The following is an 18,665-nucleotide window of genomic DNA, read 5'->3' as shown; positions in this document are numbered from 1 at the left end:
TTGAAATGCCACATTTCCACAACTCTCTGGCTTTCTGTTATTGTTGCACCTTCCTCTTTCTGAAATGTACTGGTTTATGCAAATAATATTACAGCAAAGCAAATCTGATGGGCCAAATCACCCCAGGTGTAGCTCCACTGAAGCAAAATAATACTAGTACTATATGCCAGGTTCCCAGGTCCACTTTAACTCTGCTTAGGTGAAGATTATACTATTTTTCTCAGATAGAGCAATATATTGTAACTAACTCCCTGTCTAAAGAAACCTTTGTGATTTTGACATATGTAAGATAACAGTTTAGTGCAGTCCATAGACTCACTCCGAAACATGCACATGTGACTGTGCTGTCTTTTGCTTTATTCAGTAATGAAGCTGGTGCTTGCAAAAAGTGGCAGATTGACAGCTGCAGAGACAGGAGACCTTTGCTTATCCTCAGAACAGATTGCTGGGCAGCCAAAGGAGAGACCTTCCTCATTCTCTCTTGCCAGCTTGTCTCAGCCCTCATCTTTGGGACGCGGTTGTTGCCTTCATTCAGCCTGTGCTGCCTCTGCTCTTATCTCCCAGAATAGGGGAAATCTAAAACCTGTTCATACAGGTGGTCTTTCCCCTTCAGGGAAATTACAGCAAGGTCACAAAATACTATGCATAAGGTGCTGTATTGTTAGCATTGCCTGGATGTTACTGTACTCCTCTTTCCTTTTCCACTGCCATGAGACAGACAGGTATCTTAGATCTCTTTCAAAAGACTAGTATTTATTGTTTCATCCTTAGTCATAAGAAGTGAGATTACTGCCCAAAATGTTGCAAGTTTCACTGGCTCAAGCAAGACTGGAAGGTCTAATATATCACAAAATTCAGCTCTCCTGGCCTCAGCTCAGATGTAATTTTAAATGGTCTGCCATTTCACCAATAGTTTGGACTCAGTTCAGAGTGAACAAACCAATTGCAAGCACGGGTACAGCAAACTCTGCACCCTTGCACAGATATATGGTTTTGACAACTTAATCAGCTGATGTTACTTGTTTTAGGTGAAGGTGTTGAGTAAAGATTATAGCTTCGATGCAGAAAACAGGTATTTAGATGACTGGCTCCAATGTACCTACCACAAACACCAAATGAATGAAGGGAATAGTCAATGTGAACAATCGCATCTCCTACATCTATATTGTGGAAAGCCTGGCAACTTGAACATGTGGGGAAAGAGAACTGGCACCATCCAAATGACCGCAAACTATTTGAAGATATAGTTCTCCACTGCATTTTAGTATTATTGCTCAATTTTCTGTAAATTGAAAAAAGTACAACCAGGAAAAACTCATTAGTAATCTCCACATGTAAGATGACAGCACAGCCCCTGTCAAAGGTTGAATCATGACATATTTTGTCATAGTTAGCTGCTATAAGCACAGTCTGCATACAGTGCCTGTGAGGGGAAGTTCTATATAAATATGTATAAACATGTAACGATCATTTTCTAAAAACTACATAGGTCCTCCACTCAAATCCAGGCAAAGCACTGATATGTTTTGGTGTACCTCAGTACAGTGAGAAGTACTGAAAATAAAAGAATTCTGCCTCTATCACTGGGTTACAGTCAGTCTCATCCCTGATTTTTATTTGATAGCTCACATAGTGAAAACCAAAAAAAATTCAACATAAAATCTATACCTAACTCTTGTTATTTCTAGACTTGTTCAGGTTCTTAATTTCCTCTAATCAGAGCATCCCCCTACACCTCTCATGTCTTGGTAACTAATGAATCACCACACCAAGGGAGCACACACACTCAGCTGTTCTGCATGGGGCTCCAGCTAACAGGCAAAGGCAACAAGAGTCCTATTTTCCTTCATGGTAGAAGGTCTTGTTACCCCTCTGACAGACCTATCTAGAGGTCAGTTTTCAATACAAAAACCATTTTTGTACAGGTTGAAGCACTAATTAAAAAAAAAAAAAAAAAAGACAAACTCAGTTTGCAAACCCTGCCTGCTGTCTGTGGTCTGAGACAAGGACAAAAGGGTTTGATCCAGCAACATCAGAGTCCCTAGGGCATTATTAGGAGAAAGGAGAACTAAAGACAGCTCTCGAGTGGGACCTTTGCCCACCAGTGAGTGGTCCGCAGGGCTCGCTCCAAAGAACCAGCTTAGGACAACAGAGCTGTAGCATGTATAGGGAAGCAAGACAATAGGGACCAGCAAGAGGAGAGGCTGCAAAAGAGAAAGGAAACACACCAGCAATTTGCAGCCCTATTATCCAGCTGGCTGCTAGGGAAAGCAGCTCTGAGGCACTGGTAACCAGATAGCCCTACCCTATTCCCAGCTGGGGAATGAACCGATTGCAAATTAAAGCTGCTTTCCTTTTCTAACTCCCCAGGGAAGAGCAGCAGCTCTTTTCCAACTCCTCCCCCATCGTTGCAGCAGCCCTGCAGGTGCTCAGGATGCTATTTTCAGTCATTCACCAGCAGGTGTGACTCAAGGCCCTGTTATTTAAAAGCGTACAAAGGCTAATTTAAAGTGGGAACTGTCCTTTGTAGTATTGTGGCAACTTCAGTACTATGGATACAACTCTCTAACTCTCCCCACTTTTCATTTCTTCCTCAATTTCCTGTTCTCTTTCACCCTAATATGCTTTATACAAGGAATCTTATGAAGCCTCAGTACATTTGCAGAGCCCAGGACTTTTGTGTAGTACCAGCACCCATCTACTGCAAGCAAACACACACCTTCCCTCTCTGCACCCTCCTTCTCAGCATTTTTCCTACCTATCATGACATTTCTGGGTGAAGTAGTCTATTGCTTTCAGCTGATACTGTGGGTTGCTCTCATATTTGCCTTTATTCTATTTAGGTTCAAATAACCCAATCATGAGAAGCAGAACACAGAATACTAGACTGGAAGACATTGAGAAACCTCAGGTCAAATTTTCTAGTGTGAGCTCTGAAAGGGAGTCCCAAAACCAAATGCCTGCCTAAATACAATGCAGCTATAGACCCAAGGGAAAAGGATATGAAACCATCTTACTCCTTTTATGTAGCATTCCACTGTGCTCTGATAAACTGAACTGGAAGAGCCTCCATCTATCCCTCAGTGGCATGGCCCAGCTCACTATTGCGTTACTCTAGGGTACGTGGACCCTGTTTATATTCTAGGACCACATCAGTTGAGATCCATGGAAAAAAAATAATAGACATCCCAAAATATTCTCATGCCACTTCACATGGAAAGCCAGGTAAGCAAAATGATAGAACACATCACCTTTAGGTACACTGAAGCTGTCACTAATCCACCCCAGGCAGCAGTTTTCCTAACGATTTTCATTAGCATATCATTCTCCCAGTGAGGACATGCTTGGGGCAGCAGAAGACCTGTGCTGTCCCATTCCACCACAGACACCTTTCCCAACCGTGTGTGCACAGGCAACCTTATGCAGCAGTAAGTTTTCACCTGCCAGAATGCAGCAAAGACACTTCAGATGAGCCAAATGCCAAGTGTCTTTACCCGTGGACTGAATGTAGTGGCTGACATAACTCTCATGGACACATCAAGTGTTTGAGGGAAAGGGGCAGGAATCACTTTAGACAGACAAAATCACGCATCAGTGATGATTTTGGGGTGTGTGTGCTATAATTAAGTATTAAATTTGTAAAATTTCACAGTGAAGGCTGTGACAACAAAAGGGATTGTACTGATAAATTCATTGAAGTTCCCTTTTGTCTTCCCTCCTTCCTGTTCCAGCTTCCATCCCTCTATCCCTGTGTGCATTATTTTCTTCCAGTCTTCTTTTTTCCTGCCCTCTCCTATCACTCTTCTTTCTCTCCTGCTTCTCTAACGTCTTTCAGTTCCTCCCTCAGCCTCTTCTCCCATATCTGAAAAGCAGTGTTGCTATAACTAGCCACACTCAAGTTCGCTACCTGACAACAACTAGCACAGGAAAACCGTGAAGCAGGAAGAGCTGCTATTTCAAACCTCTCTATCAGCAGATGCTTTAGCCAGAAGATGCAGCAAAAAATAGGATTGCCTTAGGAAGGTGAGCAAGTACCATCTGGGAGGAAGGGAAGGAAAGATGAGAGATTTAAAGCAATTCTGTAAGATCACACTACCTGCAGTTCAAAGACCACTGCATTTATTTCCCATACATTTAAATAGCAAGTGACAGATTTGCAGCATTTTATCATTCATACTTATGTTCTAATATGATTAGATGTGGCACATGAATCTGGTTATGGCAGGTATTAAGACATGTATGACAGGCATTTCTTCATAGTTTATTGTACTGAGCTATAATTTTTATTTCAGACATATACATGTACACAATTCCTATTAAGAAACACTCTATATGTGAAACAGATTGAGTATATAGGTAAGCAAAAACCTATAAAGCACAGTTTGGCACTGAAAGCTAGATACATAAAAACGGCACCTTCCAAAGTATCCCTGAAAACTCTAATTTAGCAATAGTATTATAATAGCCCTGAAAAGTCAAACTTCAACAGGGAAGTGAATTGCCTTTCTCTACACCTTGTGCACCAGAACTGCTCCTTTAGTGAACATACATAGATAGAAATTAAGTCAAAAGTTGCACAAATTTTGTGATAGCTTGAGGACACTGAGACAAAAGACAGCTGTGGTTAGAAACTGGCTTACCAAATCATCATAGACATCCTTCTTTATTTGTCAGGAGAGCAACACAGCAGAAGGTTCTACCCATCACCAGATCCTATCAGCCTCTACGCAACACACCCATTCTCACCTAAATAACTTACCAGCTAGCAATTGACCATGATGCATAAAGTGGAAAGAATCCAGTTTAACTGTCAAATCCCATATATTTAGTGTTCAGGAGAAACATAAGAAGCATTTCTCAATTAGCACACATGACCAGGAAATTACGGAGTAACAAGTACAGAATATCAATGTGTTGTTTCTAATAGCAATAGACCTGCACTTTGGGTGTTGCGCATTCACATGTCCCTCATTAGCCACTGTCACAGTCTGTAGTGGACGGGCTCTTTGTGAGCTCCATAGCCAAGGAGAAAGTTCATTCCAAACCAGGCCTATCAACCTTGTTCTGTAACAGGTGCTGAAATCAAAAAGTACACATCTACGCATCTTCTATGCAAAGTAAAACGTCCATCTCTTTCACCAACAGATTAGCTTTGTGTTGTAACTAATCTAGAAATAATTAACATTCAAATTTACAATGTTGCTCATTCTGTTCTCTCTTATCTCTATTTCCCTTTTAGAGTTTGTCTTTTTCATCCTTTCTTCTGAGTATCACATCCCAATTCCTACCTCTTAAATAACCATGCTGCTGTCACACCCTTCTCCCTCATCTCAACCAATAAAAACAACTTTCTCAGCCTTCTGGATTGCCTCAGAAAGGTTTGAATTTCATTTCATTTCCTTTTATGCCTGCGTATGGTCACACTACATACATAAAAATAGAAAAATAGTAATACTTAACATATAGTGGTCTAAGCACTCACCTGTTGCCTAAGCAACAAATAAATTAACCTGCAAAAAAACCCAACTTCATCCTCTTCATGCTGAGATATAGGGAACATATATTTCAAATTACCTAATGAAACACACTATGAAGAAAAGAACACAGCAGGTACTAAATGAAGGCACAGAATGGAAAAAAGACAACGCAATACCACATTTTCTGTACGAAACGAGAGCCTTACCATCCTGCTGGCCCTGAAGGTTCTGAGGACTTTGCATTCTCTCTTCCAGATTTGAGCTGAGGTCAGAGTTCACAGCTGACATCCTAGTCGAGTCACTCATATCAAACTCATCACTTTCTATAGAGCTTTCATCCTGCAAATGGAAAGTTTCAGAGATGTGTCAGAAATCATTATATGCTGCTGTTCACATTATATGTGCAGTTCACTCATTCCTGTTTGTTTCAGTCACACCTGGCATGGAGTGTAATCGTGCTGAATCTTTGTGTATATAAGCAAACAAGCAGAGCACATAAAGAAGAGCAAGGAAAATACAGCGTTTATGTGATATGATAATCTGACAAATGCAATTTGTTCAACTATGAGGATACTCCATTACCACACACTCATAACTGTTTCCACAGTATTTAGCAAAAGAGGCCTAGTAACTAGAGACCCCATACCAAGTCCTTGTTATTCAAATTTGGTTGAGGAGAGCTCTCCACATTCTCTGCCTGAATCTTCTACCTTTTGCAAGTGAGGTTGGTAACCCCGAGACAACCATTCACAGTAAGATACTTCCAAATGGCAACTTGACCTAATAAGAATCAAGTTCTTATTCAAATTCAAGTCAAATTCCCTTGACATGATGTCACCCTTGCACTGCTACTGTGTTTAAAGAAGCATCTATGAAAATTATAAAGCTTATATAAGTTCTGAGTGTGTTCAAATGACAGTCAATGGCAAACCAAAGTAATATAATCACATGAGAATCACTTCAAATTTATTCTACCTTATACACCTTTAATATGATTTATCCATCAAGTCTAATTACAGAGCATCTACTAGGGAAGATAGCAGAGGGCAAAAAGTAAAAGTCCCAATCAAATATTTTGTCCCCATTTATAAAAGCAAAATCGTTTTGGACATAGACCAGCAAATGTTCACATAAATGTTTAACTTCACTTGTTTCAGTCCCACTGAAGTTCATGCATCCCCTCATGGATTAAAAATTAACCATCCACAAGCCTTGCTCTGCAAGCTGCTGAGGCAACACGCAAACCTAAGGTGATATATTTTTAGTCTCAACTTTTCTGAGACTGAAGAAAAGCATTTTAAAGAACACAGAGAAAAATATAGCAAATAATTTTGTATCTCCTGAAGATCAGTTTAAAATACTTTTCCAATCTTTTCTTTTTTTTTAAACAAAACCAGAACTGACAGGATTCTATTTTTCTGGATTGCTCACCAGAACTGACCTAGAAAAACAGCAATCTTTAGAATACGATTTACTGTGTACTTGTTGTGAACTGGTTTCTACAGATACTAATATAGCTGCTTTCTTCTTTCTGAGTGCTTGGCCCTTAAACCAATTCCCCTCCTGGATCTCAGTGATGTTTCCAGCTTGTATGGGCATTTCTGTCATTATCGGAAGGCAAGTTCCCTGCAGTCACAACACTTGTTAAACCGGGATGAAGTAGTGCCAAATGCCATTCAGGAGTGAGAGTGGGACAACACACAACATGATGCTGTTCTGCACCATACACCAGAACAATGACAAACAATGAAACAAACATACCTTGCTCTCAGAGTTTTGTAAAAAACTAAATGGAAGAGTGAGGGCTTCTCTAGTGGGCACCTGTCTGCCTTGCCCAGATAAGGCAGGAGCACCCCAGTTACAGCAGCAGCAAATACCCGAACACTGCCCTCACACAAGAACCGTGATGCCCGCTAGCCTCCTGCCCCAGACAGACGGGGCTGAGACACATGCCAAGCTGGTTCTGAGGTTTAGGGAAAATGCACACTGCATGTTCAAAGACCAAGATCAGAACACAAACTCCCCCGGACCTTCTGGAAGGCTGTGTCTCTGTTAAGACGCAGTGGTATTTCTCATTGAATCCTGCAGGAACCAGCAAGCAGCAGCTTACATTTTCCAATTCTGAGGTTAGACAACCTGTGTGGGCTCCCAGAAAGGGTGCTCTGGTTATCCAATGCTTGCATAGGTATAAAACAACACACATGGGCAGCCTGTGTTTGCCTACAGCACTCTGAAGAATATCTCCACCTCGCTCCCCAAACTGTGTAAACATTTATCTGAATCTGTGTGGACACACAGGCATGGGGAGAGGAGCAGGGAGCCACTGGCATCTTAGTACTCGTTGCAGCACAGCTGTAAATTCCCACAGTGATGAGTTCTCATTTTAGATGAAGCTTGTTTCCCTTTCATCGATGGCCTCAGCTTAAAAATGATGAATTGAAGAATTAGGAGGCTTTCAGTCACTGTGCTAGCTAGTTGTGGGATCCAAGTTTACTCCTGTCTCAATTCCACCCCCTCCACAAGAATACAGATATGATTGATGAAACCTTGGAAACAGCCTTCCTACAAACCCAAGCATGTTTTTTAAGTGCATAAAATAGTTTGAATGTATGCACCAGAAATCTTCCTGCTTTGTACTACAACATTTTCACTGTCATTTTGTTCTCAGTGCAACAATTGTACAGCCCAGAAAAAAAAGAAATTCTTAGCAAAACTCTGCTTTGAGAAAAGACATAAAGATCATCTTGAGAACTTTCCTTGTGCCCTCTCTGCCCTGGGAAAGATATTTTTACTAAAACATATAAAAAATTACTTTCTCTTCATAAATCCAGTGCTGCAGACATTACATACACAGTAACATTAGAGCTGCAAAACTGAGCTGGGCAGGGAGATACCAAGCAATGGTGCTTCCTGCTGCCACTGTATAGTTGCCACTGGCTCACCTAGATGAAAAAGTGGTTTAACAAAAATTTCAGTCATCAGACTAGAAGGACTACACCAAAACATTCAGGCACTGTGGCAGGTGGCCCTGTTCTAGCATGAGTGCTTGACCCTATTGTGGGAGAAGTAATTCTCAAAGGGAAGAAGTGGAAAAACCAAGGAGTCCTTTAACTCCTAAGGCTACTGCAGGGATAAAGCCTCTTCTCTCCTGTTGCTTGAAATCCTGCTGCCAGATGCCTGAAAAGGGGCAGCACGCAGAGGGGAGGCTCAGCAGGAGGGAAAAATGACCAGGCTGTATTTGTGCACAAAGAACTCGAGTCACGAATCTCTCCCCACACCCTCTACAATTAAAAAAAAAGGCAAAAACGAAACAAAGATCCTGATATTTCTAGAAGAGTGATGAAATCCCCATTCTATGGGGTGTTGAATAATTCATAAATCTCCACCAATAGCCCATATCTACTTATTATGAAACGAAATCTGGCTAACTTCACAGAAGTCAGGAGTCACTCAGGGTCTTTAACATAATCCAGCTGCTAGGGTTGTTTTTGGAGGTTTTCTTTACTAAAAAATATCTTGTAGTCAGGCAGAAGGACACAGCATGCAGGACTGCTTTTTGGCTGGCACATAGCTGGGCTTTAACTATTTGGCAGCTCAAATGGTAAATGAACACATTTCTAGCAAAATGAGTTTATTACAAATAATTTGGTAGGTGTCATCCAATTGATGAAGCACTTCTTAAAGTCTGGAAAAACTCTGAATAAATCACAGAAAGAAAATAATTTTTGAGAAGAAATAAATACAATTCAATTCCAGTTCTCTCTGAAGAAGCTTGATTCTCAGGCTATTTCTCTTCTCTTTTTTTTCCTGTCTTTTTATTCAAAGTTTCAAAAGCAACCCCTACTCTTATTTATCAAGCTTTTTTGCCTTAAACATTTCAACTGATGCTGCCAGGGCTTGCATCTATCTTACTAAAATGTGTTGCATCCTGGCTCCTAACCTTGAGAACACCATGGCATTCATTTCAGCTGTTGATGGTATTGTTTTCTAGCATTAGACAATGAAAGTCACTGCTGAGCACAGCACTAAGTCCTGGGTGAACATGCTGCCCCCATTACCCTTTCTCCTGGTCCAGAGAGTAAAAGGGCACCTTCAGGTAATTTGAAGCAGTACAGTATACTACCCCCAGCCATGGAAGGGTGGTAAGCCATGACATTTTCTCTCAACCTGATTACTTGAAAACAGCTTTGGTTTTGTTTCAGACTATTTTAGCAATGAAATTAGAAAGATGGGATCAACAGTCATCTTCAGTTCAGTTTCCTGGCTACCAGCAAGACAAATCCCAAAGAACACAGGAGAAGAGGAAAACAAACTTAAAAGATTTCAGGTTTTACCTCATCTTGCTGTGAATTTAGTAGCTGCAGCTTCATGTGTTTCATATAAGCCATAGTAATTGGCATGTTGTAATCAATCATACTGGTCACCAAAGTTGGAGGTTTTCCATTATCTGCAATAAAAATATTTATTATGCATTATATGTTAATTGTGGAGGCTACTTCAGCCTACTCTGCAGTCAAAGTCAGACAGTTATGTCATTTAGTTCTAACTTTGGCATTTTCAATCACTTGTAGGCTGTACAGATGGAAGTCTCCCAAAGAAAAATGAAAATCAAGTTCAAACCCTGAAAAGTGATAAGTTCTTCTACCCTAAATGACTACAGCACATGCATCCTATCTATTCCTTATGTTTAAGCCCCCATATAAACATTTCCATAGCAAAATAAATTATTTCCTTCAGACAAAATAATCTTTCTATTGAGGGCGCGTATAGTATTATACTCCATCCTTAAGTGAAAGCAGAAGATTCACTACCTTCCAGCTTAAGTAAATGAGATGATCTGACTTGTTGAACTGTTCCAGTCTACCAAATTTTTATGAACCCTCACTTAAGCTGGGAAAATATAAATGGCTATTAGGAATAAAATTACTTTACATCCCACTATTTGACACTAAAACTACCTTTATGATCTGCTCCATCTGGGTTTAAATGCATTCTTTTCTGGCACTCTGAGCAGCTCATTAGAAATCGTGTCACCGCTTCTCTCGGTAGGAAGGCATAGGTCTCTGAAATCTGAAATGAGTAACAAAATATAGGTGTTATTATATAAGCGGATTGAACATGATTTAACAGAACTGATCATTACATTTCCAAATAAGGCATATTATCTTATAATGCCAGGAAGCACAATGAAAGCATGTTCTGCATACTATGTAGGATTTCAAGAAACATCTATCCAATTTGCGTACTTATCATCTAATGGCTAATAACAGTTGATACTGAACAAAATTTCACTTACACCAAAAGTGGGGTTGTTTTCTGTTTACAGTTTTTTTCAGATTCCTTTCAGTAAAAAGATTCATACATAACAGGCATCCCACTGAGGGATGTTTTTTTTAAAAAAGTGGAAAAGCGACCTTTTTCTTATAACTAATACCTAAAAAAGAAAGTACTTGGCTTATGTACTCTATTTATTTTTCTTGTAGCAATAAGTAGACAGATATAGGACTCCATGTATTAACAGCAATGACAGTGTCCTTACTATTTTAACTTTGTATTTGAATGTTTTGTGAAAATATTGTTGGAAAGCTTGTGATTTAATACTATGGAGTAAATATGTTATTTTCACTAATAGTTATAGAATTTGGGAATCGCTTAATTTTAAAGACTCTGCTTTATCTGGACATACCTTGAAACAACAGATTTTGGTTGTTTTCTTATTTCAACATTATCATTCTTTCCAAGCACATACTCATAAGCAGGCATCAGGGGGATTTTTTTGTTTTGTTTTTTGAAAGGGGAGAGGAAGAAGCAGTTATTGCTGTTTTTAAAGATTGCATTCCCCCCACTCTCAAGGATGCATATATCTTTAAAGACATTTTGCCTTACTGAAAAGGACCTGGAGGTTGATGCCAAGCTGAAAATGAGCCAGCAGCATAGTCTCTGATCACAGATAAAGCACATCTCATACTGGCTACATTAAGTGTATGGCCAGCAGATAAGAAAAGTTATTATTCCTCTCTATGCAGTGCTGGTAAGACAGCAGCTGAAATAATGTGCCCAGGTTGTCCCTCCACAGTTCAAGAAAGCTGCTGAGAAGCAGGAGAGGGCGCTGCGGCAGGCCACCACAGCAGCTGGAACCTAAAGAAAACCCTGAAGGAAAGGTTGAGCGAGCTGGATTTGTTTTATGTAGGTTATGAGGCAGAGATAGATCTAATTGCAGCCCACCACTGCCTGAAGGGGAGTTAAAAAACTGTGGAGAGAAACTCTTCAGAGGGTATAAACAGGGACAACAGCCACCAACTGCAGCTGGGGACATTCAAACGACATCAGCAGAAAATTCTTCACTAAGAGGCCAATGCACTGGAGCAGCTTTATCAGATGAGTGGAAGAATCTCCAAACTTGCATGTTTTCAAGATGTTCAAGGCAAAGTCATGGCTTTTCTGTGATTCATTATATATGTTGATGTATACATACTGAACAGTGCGAGTGCTGTAAGGAAACTCTAGCCTTTTTTTCCCAAACAAGGTGGTTGTCTTGCAATGGAGATAATCCTTAAAGAAAGACAAAGTCCCAGCAAGAGAGATTGAAAGAGTCAACTGATACCTGCTTTTATTCCCTTATTGTAAAACCTACAGTAGGATTTGATTTCCTATCAAGCACTACATTGATGCATGTCTCTGTAGGAAGTGCAGAAGGATGGAGGTGGGGTGTATGAAAGTGTGGATACAGAAAGGACAAGGTAACTTTCTTTAACCGGATGTAAATGGATTACATATTGTGCAGATCACTCATGCTCCTCACAAGGGTGCTAAGAGGAGGAGGAATGGCCAGTTTTAACTCTCTTACACTCTTCTCCTTGGCTTATCACCTACTTAACCTTTGTTGAAACTTACGTTTCCTAAAACTCCATGGACCAAATTTATCAGTGACAGTATTTTGGAAAATAGGTGGAGTTTAAATTAGTATTTGTTGATGAGACATGAGTCATGGAAATACATAGAAATGATGCATTGTAAAATAAGAACACAAATTATACAATTCTGTTTATGGTATTGTTGTTTAGGCTGTTTATTGTTGTTGTTTTCTTACATAACAGAAATCTTACTGCAGATGAGAAGGGGATTAGTATAAAAGCAAAATTTGTTCTGTGATAAAAATTGGCAAAGACTTTTTCTGGGCCTGAAACAATTTATCTGAAAATGAAGTCACTAAATGAAGCCACTTTTGAATGGGCGATCCTACCAAAAAAAGTATTTTCAGATTATTTTTCCTGTTTTTTGTAGCACAGAACAGATGCTTATTTACCTTTCTAAATATGAAAACATTGGTTATACTCATGCTTTATGGAATCTAAAAAAAGAACTTAAAACCAGCTAGAATTTAGCATTAAGAAAATTGGTAAGTACACATACGCAGCAACCTTTCTCTCATAACATTTAACACATTTAGCACTGTATTGAAATTAATGGAGCTTACCCATGGATTCATTAGTTGCCTGCATTTGATAGGAATGCTCCATTTATTCTAATCAAGAATCTCTGTCAAAATTCCAGTTCTGCTTAAACAAGATGAAAATCCTCCATGGAAAGCAAGTGAGCTAAGGCCCAGATTTGATAGGTATGCTCCACTGACTATAAGGGAACCGGGTTTTATAACTAAATTTGTCCACATAGCAGATGCTTGTGTCTCCATCCTCCCACTGCAACACAGTTTTAAGGATGCCCTTCCCTAAATAACAGCAGTTTTCACCAACTTCCTCCCCTGTTTACTTTGTAATTTGAATCAATCACATTCCAAGACTTCAGCCTCTATAAATTGGCATAACATAATAGGTATTACATTAAAAGAGATACATAGAGGACAAAATCCACAGCGTTCTTTGTTCTTCCTGCTTGAACATACACAAAAAGCTCTTTTCAATTTCCAGTGTCAAAAAGCTTACAAGAAAAAACCCCAAGCCTCACAACCCCAACAGTGCAGACTCCTGTTTGCCTTTCTCATTAAAGAAGGGCACACCTACTTTATAAGATGCAGATAGCCACTTGCTCGCTCTGGCCATGCTCTGAACCAGCTGGCTTAGCACCAGCTGTAGATGGGAAGATTTCTAACCAAATTAGCACAAGGCCAAACACAAAATCCTGTATTTCAACCCTCAGTAGACTTTACCAGCTTGTGCACAAGGTTGCGCTGATGTACTTGATGGAGCTGGCTTGCATGTGAGTATTTCAGAGCACAACCTGGAGGCCTGTGACACTTTCTAAGTAACTATACAGAAATATCTTAGTCAGTGGTCTGACTTGATCAGGAAAAATTGTTTCTGTCCTCTATTCTACCTGAAAGAAAACAATAATGACTCAGTCCTCACTGATGCTGTATATTCTCACTGCCTTCAGCGGCCCGGCTCCTAGCTCTCTTCTCTATGTTGTCAGCTAACAAAAAATACAGCCAGACTATCTCATTCAGTGATGTGCTGCCATAAAAGAATATTGGTTTATTGCAATTCCACACAAAAAAAAAACCCAAACACAAACAGTTCTACATTTTAAGAAAAAATAAAGCCAGAAAAGTGAGGGGTATATTGCATTATTTACATCCACACACTGACAATGCAGATCAGCATATTTTTGTCATGACTTACAAGAAACTGCTCATGCATATGACTGTACCAATCAAAGAACAATCAGTGATGATTTACTGTATTGATAACATTACTTGGATTGCATTAAAAAAAATTTATGTATACTTTTTTTCAAATATGAAGCTTTAGAAGTATCCTTATGGGACTGCTTATTCTTACTAGTGGTTTTATGGCACATGAGTATATCCTCTGTTGCTTGTAGAAATGTTATGTTCTATCTGGAGGTATTCTGTATCATGAACAAATCAGAAAACAAGCAGATTCTAGCAGGTTGGTGTTTAGGAATTGTGTAGTAGGTATAGCTCTTACAGCTGAATGCTTTTTACATTGTAAAGGGAAAAAAAATATAAGAAATGAGACATCTGGAGCATTAAGCAGAGTGCAAAAATCATATAGGATTGGTTTTAGCCTCAAAAGTTACAGAATAAGAAGCAAACATTTCCTAACATTACAATCCACTATTTCATTTTAACTCTGAACTCAGAAGAAAATAGAGTTTACTTCAGCAGCTTCAGGGTCAAAACTTCTATGATCTTATTTCACTGTTCACAAAAAGTCTATGATATAATAGAATTTGACATATATCAACCCATCCAAAACATCGCTCAACAATGAAGGCCTTCTAGACCTATAACTGACCTACATGCTGGATCCCATGAAGAGCACAACTACTACAAGGCAAGTAATCCAGTACCTGAGCATGTAATCTGATTTACACTGGACCTAAGTGATGCATGCCCTAATTGTCTATGAGAAGCGTATTGCATTCCTACTGCATCACTGCAGGCAGAGAAAATGGGCAAAGTCTCCATTATGCTCTCCAATATTCAGATGATTTAAGTGCAGGGTGTTGTGATGATGTAGCTTCCAGAGCTACATTTTTATTTGGAAAATTAACAAGCTCTAAACTGAAAGGCAGATTTTAGGACACATATGGCAGAGCAGGAAAGACAAGTGTGAGGAGAGGGAGTGAAATTTTGCAAATGAACCTATTAACCCCTAAAGAATTAACATGGAGGATGTATGTGTAGTCTGGAAGATACAATGTGTCAGAATAGAGGGGTTTTTTGGTGTGTGTGTGTATTTTTTTAATTAAGGAGAGTAAGGGGGGGGGGAGAAGATGATCCAAAGAAGATTTCCAAGAGGAGAGAGAGAGAGACAGGGAGAGAGAGTGAAGATGGTAATCTGTCCTGGGCCCACAGCCATCAAACCAGGTGGCAGAAATTGGTTTCTTGATGACAGGAGGGCAAGCCAGCCAAGGAAAGTCCTCTCCTTTCCTCAGCAAGAGGTCAGAATAGAAGTCTGATATAGGAAAGCAGATATATTACTGCTGGGAGTTTTATCAAGAGCTCGCTACCCTGCTATACTGGGGAAAATGCTGTTCCCTCTCGTGCTAAACTTGCACTTCACAGCTCCCTTCCCTTCCCTCCCTGTGTAGCAGAAGCCACTTTCTGTGAGTGAAGCAGTGGGAAACACCTGCTAGCGGGACCACTGCCAGGACACTCAACACTTGCCCTTTGCAAAGAAGAAAGAACAAGTCCATAGAGTAAAAGTGCACGGGCGGTGCACACAGGAGTTGCGTGGATGCAAGGACTTAAGCGTGTTAAGGCCCTGAACAAACCTCCTATTCTTCCACTTCCCCAAGAACAAGGTCTGCCCTGGACAGAAACCAGCCAGGCCCCAAACCTGCTTTAACCCTGTTTGATCAGGGAAGTTGTACTGGAAGGAGATGATGATATTTCACAGTGCAACCTGTCACAAAATTCTTCCCCAGGGAAAACATGTTTGCTGTGATGCTCAGGACTTACAAGCACATTCCTGTTTTGGGAGGGGAAAAGAGTCACGCCATCTTTTTCTTAGGGTGACAGGAAAGAGGGAGGCTACTCAGCAGCCTGATCCCAAACCAAGAAACATTTATTACTGCAACAGCTAGATGAATCACAGGACCCCAGATATTGCCCCACATCTAATAGACTCCTGTTATGCCTCAAGTGTTATATATGTATGTACTACCTATCTGATCAGAGTCTTGCCTGAAGCTACTTCCCCTTGACACATCAGTATCTCCCCCATGTTTTACAAGCCTGCTTCTCTTCCAGCTCATCAGAGCAGCGCTCTTTTTTCATTCATGGGTTGGGAGTTTTATTAACTGACCCATTTCTCCTGCTCAGACATCGCAACCCTCACTCACAACTCAAGTTCACTGCTGTAACATTTTAAGGCTTTGCACAGTGGCTACGCAGGCTCAACAGGCAGATATTAGATCATCCTTCACAGGTAAAAATATTCAAGTAGAATATGCACATAGAATTTAAGGTGCTTAAGGTGGCTATGAGACTTACACAAACAGTTCTCAGGTAGATGAAGCACTTAGTTATGAGAAATTTTGTCCAGATTTAACATACAAATATAAGGCACGCACCCTATTGTTTAAATGAATGAAAATCTAACCTCTTTTTTAAGAATATTAAAGAAAGTAAAGAAAATAAAATCTACTCTGAAATATAGGGCTTGATCACTAAATCTGGCCTACCTGTACCGACAGCTGGGCCTGAGAGGAGGCAGAGATGTTTTCCATCTTAAGTCTCGTCACAGACTATTTGAGTTTCTTGAAAAATGTAATAAGGCTATTTTTTTTCCTGGTTTGCATTGAATCAGAAAGAATTGTCCTAACAGCTTGAGCCTGTTGCATTATGCTGCTACTGTAGCCACAACTTTTCCCAGTTACTCCCACTTGTGATATACCCCTCAGCACTTGAATTTAAATTTTAGACACAGCTGAATAGTTTAAATCAAGAATTGCAGCTCTACAGAGGCACAGAAAGCCCACTATGCACTTGTTGCACACCTTTCCCAATACACCAGATGGATTCTTTTCCTGAACACTCTTCTCCTGTGCATCCCTGTCTCCATTTTGACACCGCAGTTCCCCTGTCAGGGTGGTATGCCTATGCAAAAATAAGTCCTTTAGGACAGAGAGTGAAAAGTACTATCCCGACACAACACAGTTCCTCTAGGACACCGAGATGTAGCAGCAAGTGCTAGCAGAGTCACCCCTACAAGGACCCTTGGTACTTTCTCCCTACCACTTAACCAATTCCTTGCATCAGCACATTTCACCCCACTTCCTATGGAGACTGGCAGAGGACCCAGCGGGAATACAGGACAAGCAGGGACCTGTTTGGGCACCACTGCTTTCTTTGGCACCAAGGAACATGCTCTTTTCACCTTCCGCACCTTCCTAGTCACCTGTGCCCCCGCTGAGCAAACGACTCGGTGGGGCCTTGTGTCACATATCCTGCCTTTGTGAGGGAATTATCTCCCAGATCAAGGCCCTCGACATTTTCCCTGTTGGTAAACTTCCCTGAGAACTAGGGAACTAGCTGAGATTATAAACATCGTATTAAGTATTCATTCAGTCTGGCATACTCCAGATACAATTTAAAGTTCTTGGTGTCATTTTCTATATGTAAGCAAGCCAGCTCTTTTTTTTGCTGGTGTTGATCTACCTACAGTTATGCTGGCAAGGAACACAGCCCATCAATCTTATATTGTATACAAGTTGGGCACTTGAAATGAGCACAAAACCTGCCAGTTAAATGGGAAGGTCACTCTTCGCATGTTTTCAAGGTTACTCTTCCACATCATCTACACAGACATTGTACAATTCCCATTTCATTTGTTAGTGTGCAGAGAAGAAAATGGAACCTTATTCTAAACTTAAATATTGAAGCACAGGTGCTTTCCTAATTAATCTATAGGGTTTGTGCCAGGAAATCATAAAGTTTGAGTTTGGTACATCGCTGCTCCAATTAAAATATAAAGGCTCCCTTCCAATACACTGCTCTTTTAGAGGTACCAAGCACCACATCCTATTTATCTTCTTGTACAGCACCACTGTAGGAAGTCCCACAGAAATCAATCAGTTGTAAAAATGCCATTCATTACCACACAGTTAACATAAACAAGTCAGTGCAAATAACAGATTCACTAATTGAGTTTGTAAACTGTTCTGAACACGCTTTCAGAGAGACATACTGATGTATTTGAGCACTCCAGCATTTGGGGTGACTCTATCAAAAATTAAAAAGACTTTACCTATTCCAAGTTTTTTACTCCATATAAATGCAAACAGTAGTTAATTAAGTCACCTTTGACAATTTCATTACCCTTCTAATCATGCTTGAGTGCTATTCAAAATTTTGAGTGGAGAAGGTTTACTATTGAAAATAGAGACTCACACATATAATCAAATTAATTACTTGAAATCAGTATGTTGCAATTTTTAGGGTTGTGCCATTAATTATTTAGAAATACTCAGGTACTGAAAGTCCATGACAACATTTATGAACTTCAGAAGTTTAGGAATTTTGTACCAAAACTGTGGTGCTTTTCTCCCCATCATTTCTCTGTTAAAATGTTTCAGTTACCCAGTCAGAGAGCAGAAGCAATGTGATCATCACATGCCAGGAATTATGAATAACAAATAGTTGTAGCATACAGGTTGTGAACCATCCTTCCTGTAAAAATTCTTCACTCAAACTATTTG

At 40.0% G+C, this 18,665-nt stretch overlaps 1 protein-coding gene across 4 annotated transcripts in view; it reads right to left on the bottom strand.

Annotated features, from left to right (window-relative positions):
• The window catches only part of NOL4 (nucleolar protein 4), a 200,918-nt gene that overhangs the window by 144,279 nt on the left and 37,974 nt on the right, over window positions 1-18,665 (bottom strand). For all 4 annotated transcript variants that reach the window (XM_074819979.1, XM_074819996.1, XM_074819988.1 and 1 more), the window contains exons 3-5: window positions 10,436-10,547; window positions 9,812-9,924; window positions 5,684-5,816 (exon numbers count right to left, since the gene is read on the bottom strand). In XM_074819979.1, the coding sequence (XP_074676080.1) occupies window positions 5,684-5,816; window positions 9,812-9,924; window positions 10,436-10,547 (358 nt within the window). The remainder of the gene's footprint in view (window positions 1-5,683; window positions 5,817-9,811; window positions 9,925-10,435; window positions 10,548-18,665) is intronic.

The sequence above is a fragment of the Strix aluco genome, chromosome 1 (genome assembly GCF_031877795.1).
Source record: "Strix aluco isolate bStrAlu1 chromosome 1, bStrAlu1.hap1, whole genome shotgun sequence".
NCBI lineage: Eukaryota > Metazoa > Chordata > Aves > Strigiformes > Strigidae > Strix > Strix aluco.
Note: the sequence above shows the minus strand (reverse complement) of the source record. Positions and strands in the feature narration are given on the sequence as shown.